The sequence below is a fragment of the Gossypium hirsutum genome, chromosome D07 (genome assembly GCF_007990345.1).
Source record: "Gossypium hirsutum isolate 1008001.06 chromosome D07, Gossypium_hirsutum_v2.1, whole genome shotgun sequence".
NCBI lineage: Eukaryota > Viridiplantae > Streptophyta > Magnoliopsida > Malvales > Malvaceae > Gossypium > Gossypium hirsutum.
The window spans coordinates 59,274,388-59,280,405 of record NC_053443.1 but is presented as its reverse complement, the minus strand read 5'-3'; the positions used below and the strand labels follow the sequence as shown (position 1 = coordinate 59,280,405).

General features: G+C 36.8%; 1 protein-coding gene across 6 annotated transcripts; it reads right to left on the bottom strand.

Moving 5' to 3' along the window:
* Positions 1-290: 290 nt before the first annotated feature.
* LOC107935854 (transcription factor ICE1) lies at positions 291-5,019 on the bottom strand. 6 transcript variants are annotated; one of them, XM_041098091.1, is made up of 4 exons: positions 3,268-5,019; positions 2,803-3,027; positions 1,444-1,614; positions 291-592 (listed from the first exon to the last, which is right to left on the bottom strand). In XM_041098091.1, exons 1-4 carry the CDS (start codon positions 4,219-4,221, stop codon positions 509-511), a joined length of 1,434 nt encoding a protein of 477 aa, XP_040954025.1. In that variant the 5' UTR covers positions 4,222-5,019; the 3' UTR covers positions 291-508. The 6 variants fall into 6 exon arrangements, with proteins under 6 accessions (XP_040954025.1, XP_016723967.2, XP_040954029.1 ...); XM_016868478.2 differs by having other exon boundaries at positions 2,803-3,054; positions 3,268-4,430; XM_041098095.1 differs by having other exon boundaries at positions 291-777; positions 3,268-4,418.
* Between the last annotated feature and the right edge of the window lie 999 nt (positions 5,020-6,018).

Below are 6,018 nucleotides of genomic sequence, written 5' to 3'. Positions count from 1 at the left end.
ATACAAAACTCTTTTAAAAAAATTAACTTTGATTTTTTAAAAGGGTAAGGAAATTTTCAAAAATAGAGTTTATTTTCCATTAGATTGTAAATCATTTTTTTTATCAAGATGATACATAAAATAAAATAAAATAAAATAAAATAAAATAAAAAGAAATTCCTAAACTATTTTTGTGAAACAAACACACCCTTAATTTATTAATAGTTTGGTACTCCCTATGTATGCATGTGTGATTTGAGTATGGGGTATGAATATTAACCCAAAAGAAAAAAGAAAAAAGAAAACAAATATAATAAATAAAAACCTCCATCAGAATCAACTTCATTCTCAAGTGATACAATAACTAAGAAATCAATCGTTTGCCTACTTGCTTGCGCCACCTACAAAGCTCACTACCTTGTAAAATTTGCTTCACCACTGGGATGAGAAGCAACTAATTACTTTACATCAACATTTACTATTGCCTCTGTTCATACCAATACCATCATAATAAGCCAACCATTCACCCTCACATTATACCAGGGAACCCTGCTGAATCCAAAAGTACTGCTTTGATTTGCTCAGGCAATACATCCTGGCCTTCTCTGCATTGCTGTCATTTGTCAAACACCAAATCAAAATTACTGAATTCTTCTTCCAAATATTAATATCCACCAACAAACCAAACACCTTACAACTTTTCTATTTTTTAGATGATATGCAGACTTCCAGATTAGCTTGTACTGTAATGCTTGTTTAACAAAGCTACAATTGTGGTACTCGCATAGCTCCAATTTCCTAATTTTCATATTGTCTTTGTTCAGCATCACCAGATCCGAAACTAAACTTTAAGGAAAACACATCTCACGATAAATTCTGTTTATCACTTGCAATAAATACCTAACAAATTCATCTCACAAGTAATTTAGTGATCTAAAGATCAACAATTATTAACCATTAGCATCATAGTTGACCTTCAGAGGTATGAGCAGAAAGAAAAAATTGCCTAGGATATATCCCACTAAACAAGGATTCTTACTTTAATCTATGTGCAAACTAGAGCAAGTAGTCAGTCTGCTATTCAGATACAAAAAGACAATGGGAAGAGAGTCATCAATTTCAGGGTTTCTGACTCATGGTCTATACCATTATTTGAACTTGCCTTTTACTGAACTGCTCTTTTCAACTGCAGTTCTATGTAGCAAAGATGCACAGAAAATAACTTAATTTCTTCAATAAAGGCTCATTTCATTTGTAGTTTTAAGCGTTAAACAGAAGAAATAGCTTTCTATAGGGCCTTATTTTTTGCACTAGAGTTGGCTAGACTTTGAAAGAAATCGTATTCATCAAAAATTGTTAGACAGATTTTAGTTGAAATCTGTTCGATAGATGTGCAAATTAAAATTGATTTTAAATGGAAATCAACGAAGTAGATGAAGAGGAGAAGAGACAAAAGAAGGGCACCTCAGCTCGGAAAACATCCAGTGCAAACCCATTAAAACAGCTGATTACAGCTTGTTGTATGTCCAATCCAAGGTTGTCTAGAGCTCTCATGGTGGAGAGCAAGAGACCTGGCCTGCGAGCACAAAACATGTGAATGTTGACAGCCCTTCCTTCCCTTAATCTTACCTCCACCTGAAAATTGCAAAAATAGAAATATATGAGTTCCCTTAACCTTACATCAACTGACACAACCTGGCGAAAGTTTTTGGCAAGCATATGTCAGTCCTTTTGTGTGTGTGTATCATGTCCTGACTCATGTCTGATATGAGTTCTACAACCAAATGCAAAGAAACAAAAGCCTAGATATAATCTTAAGAACAATTTTGATCAAGGAATAACAAATATCACACTTCTTCAGTTATTGGTGGAGAGGAATTCTAGGCTTCATGGCAAGAAGATTATTACTTTTTCAGTTATTCTTAATAAAATCATAGAGGCAGTTTGACTAAGACTCCACAGTTGAAAGGGATGATACCAACAAGATGCTTGCTTGCAACTGGGGTTTGAGTGTAGTGATTACTTATCCAGAATACTTCTCTATTGTGATTACTTTCAGTTTCGCAGATGCTTTTATTGTAGTTGGCTAGGCTCCTCTTTTGGGTGAATAAAGAATTATTTAACCATCAAAAGAGCCAAAAACAAATATCACACTTCACAATCAACAAGAAGCGCTTAGCTATTATAAGCAGAAGACAAGAAAACAATCAACAATATGATAAAAGAGAACAAAGAAAAAAAAACAATAATATATATAAGCTCAAGATGTATATACTTCAATCCACTCTATTATATTTATCAAATATAAAGTATTTCCAGTTTTCATGATAAGGTCCATCGACAATCTCATCTTGAAACCTACCGAGTTTGATGAGGACATTTTCTATACGTAAATAGATGAAACATGGGTCCCTATTGCTAGAGCAAGTACATACACAAGAAGTCACTAATTTTATAGGATTCACGGGGCACTGTTAAACTTTCCAAGATCAACTTTAAGCTCAAATAATTTGAAAGCCTACCAGTCCATAGCTGAATTGGAAAGAGTCCAATTTTATGCAATATACTAGCTCAATATTAACTTATTCATCTTGCTGATATCATACAAGTTACTATCAGGAGAGAACACACAGACATTCATGGTTTGCTCCTTTCACCTTCAAGATTTTCAAAATCATTGCACATTCAAATTTTTGCCTAGTTGGAAAAAGGACCTTTAATAAAACCAGTTTCTAGGAGAAATTAATGAAATTCAAGCAATTGTAGCAAAGCTAGAAAATAAATACAATTAAATAAATGAAACTTTTAGGTTCAAAGGTTTACCTTTGGAGGTTGGATTTTAGGACTCGAGAATGAGCTGGGACATAGTTCTTCCTTGACTCGACCTGGAAGAGTAGGTGGGGTAGGCGTCAACGGGTGGCAACTCGAAGATGGTGGCATAAAAGAGCCAGGTGGGGTGGATTCGAGTTCAGTGTGAAGATCGTTGATTCTTTGCAGAAGCTCCTTTAAGTAATCAATGGCGTCCCCGAGTATTGAAGCCCTATCCATCTGTGGCATAATAAGCACAATGAGTATCTGCATCAAAGCCACCTTCAATTATAGGAACACCAAGGTAGTATACGTCTAACTAAAATCATCTAAAATACAATTATAATGACAAATTCACAATGGCTCAACAAGTAAGCAATCCTAAAAGTAGAGATAGAAACTAAAATTAAGCAAGCATGGTATCAAATTATCAATACAAAATGGGTGACATTTGCCTAAGAATTCTCAAATGTAATTTACCTTGCTAATCTTAGGCACAACAGACCTCAGCATGTAAAGTCTATCATTGAGCTTCTTCCTCCTCCGCCTTTCGGCCATCAAATTTTTGGCCGGCATTCCTTTCTTCTTACCCTTGTGATCCCCACCAGCGGTGAGTGTACTAGTCGCATTTGAATTGCAACCACCGTTCTTGGCATTCTCCTCCAGCTTGCAATCATCAGAATCATAGTTCAAACCCGACACATCGAAGCTGGCTTCCTCAATCTCCCCTTGCTCATGCCTCTGCCTCTTCCCGTCTGAAACATCCAAATTCCCCGGTTCATCAGCCACACCAGAGCCCTGACGCATCGCTGCTCGCTTCTGAAACAAAGTTGGTTGAGAACCAACTGAAGGGAAAACTTCAAGGGGCTTCAAAATCTTTGCTCTGTTCACAAAGACAGCATTCCCTGATGCATCGAAGCCCTCAAAACCACCACTGAAAGCAGAAGCATTTTCAGTTGCAGTGAACAACCTTGGACCTTGAAAGTCGGAGCTGGAGCTGAAGTCAGGAGTAGAGAATTGAGTGGGAGGAAAACCCATAAAATTGGGGGTCTGATTCGGCTGAAAAGCAGTTTCGGAGGCAAAATCAAAGGGGCTGTTGCAGAGGAGAGAAGAGAAGCAAGGCTTAGGGGGCAAGAAAGGGTGAGGTTCAAGGGTGAAGGGCTGTGAGGGAGAACAAGAAGCAGAGGAATCAAGTGGGTGTTGAAGGAGGAGATTATTATCAACGAAACCAAGCTCACGGATATGAGGATCCTGGTTCATAGCTGGGTTCATGTACCAATCAGCGTCGAGAATGGATTTGAAGGGCATGGTGAAGTCGTCTTGTTTAGACTGAATTTGATTATTGATGTTTGGGGTCCAAGAAGAAACTGCATCCTCTTCCTCTTCTCCTTCTCCATCCATCCAGACGAGGCCGTTAGCAGCTCCAAGGACCATCTCGAAGAAGAAGAAGAAGAAGAAACGTGTAACAGCTTTTTCAGCAGAGCATCATATTTTTGAGGGAAAAAACAGAGGGAGAAGATTCCAAGTTTGAACGTTAAGAATAACGTATCACTGGGAAGCGAGGGAAAATGGAAATCCTGCTACTTGGGTTGGGTTGCGTTGCTTCCTAGGCCCGCATTAATCAATTTGCTATTCACCATGTTTAATAATCTTGTGTAAATAAAGTGAAGTCAACTTTTTTTAATTAAGATGGTTATAATAATCTGGGTGAAAGTCTAAATAATGAGTAACTTGATGGTTTGAATGCCAATATGGGAAAAGATGGTATGAAAGGAGGAAGTTATCAATATTTTCATCTGAAATTTTAAAATTAAATCTAAATAAAAATCCTCAAATTTAGGATGAAATTATTAATATAGCATTAAACTATTAGAAATAGATAATATCCCAGTTTCATACCATGTATTAGAAATAGATAATACCCCTGTTTCATACCATGTATATTGAGTTAAGCATTAGAGTAAGAAGCATTGATACCTCCAAAACTTATATTTATTTGTCTTACACACCCAAAGATTAAGAAATTCAATTTGGGCTTAAGTTGTTAGATATTAGAGGAGAGAGTTGAGCGATAGCATCCTGTATTTAATGAAATCACATACTACATGTTATTTTCTATCTTCTTTTTAATGCCCTAATCTTTCAGCAAAGAATAAAATATAGGGTAAAAAGGGAAGCAGAAGCAAGAAAACAAGTGACAAGTGAGAAAGATGCAAACCTCCAATAACCCCGGCCCCAAGTGTTCACTTCTTCATTCGAATTGTATATTTAGTCCATTTCATTTTATTTCCCATTCAATGCAATTGCAAAAGTCCTGTATTGATTGAGAATATATTTTTCAAAAGAGCTCCCAAGTTTCTCGTGATCTCCACCTACTCCACATTTCACTTTATTCAATTGCTTTTTTCCTCAAATCTCCTCTTCCCATTACACTTGTCTCCCCTCTCATCAATCATTATTTGATTATTGCAATGACTCAAGATTACCATAAATGACACGAAATCTTAATTGATATCAGAAGCCCTAAATACTCTTATCTATATAAAGCCGACTGGCGTTGCCATTTGGCCTCTTCTGTAACACGAGAGAGATGACCCGGCCCTAGGACCAAGAGGGCAAGCAAAGCAGTTTCAGCTTTCAACATGATTGACATATATAACAAAAACAAACACCTCTCTGTTCACGTGAGTACGTTACATGTGGATAATAGCACGTGGCCAACATGCAACTAATCAAGAGAAACTGACTACTCAAAACCCTAGCTAGCCTAGGTCCTACGCCTTCCTATGTATCCCTTTCATATGTACTTGTTCTTTTTAAGTTGCCGGTTTGCATCCCCCGGCCTTATAATTAGTATATCTTTTAATTATTACCTTATCATAAATTAATGAGGCTACCTATATTTTCCCGATAGACCTTAATACGCTTAAATGGTGCCCATCCCATGACAGCTATAAGTATAGAGACGGGACCAATGCAAGGTCTAACCATATCGTAGGACCTTATGCTGTTAATTGAGGGATACTTGTGGTAGCTGAGGAAGGCTTGCAATCTGCATTCTACAATTATTGCCGTGGCTATTGCCTATTGGCTATCACATGGATATTCCAAATCTTTTAACCATCAATCTTATCCTGGTTGCCTCTTCAATTTTCATGAACATTCAATATATTTAATAAATTATTTTGTATGTGAAATTAATTAACCAAAGACGCAGGTAATAAGTACTAA

Excerpts from the sequence above, each read along its gene's own strand:
- LOC107935854 (XM_016868478.2), bottom strand. The coding sequence starts at position 4,221 with ATGGTCCTTGGAGCTGCTAACGGCCTCGTCTGGATGGATGGAGAAGGA. Across the intron at positions 1,615-2,802 it reads CTAAAATCCAACCTCCAAAG|GTGGAGGTAAGATTAAGGGA; the intron begins GTAAACCTTTGA and ends TGCAATTTTCAG. Across the intron at positions 593-1,443 it reads TGGATGTTTTCCGAGCTGAG|CAATGCAGAGAAGGCCAGGA; the intron begins GTGCCCTTCTTT and ends GACAAATGACAG.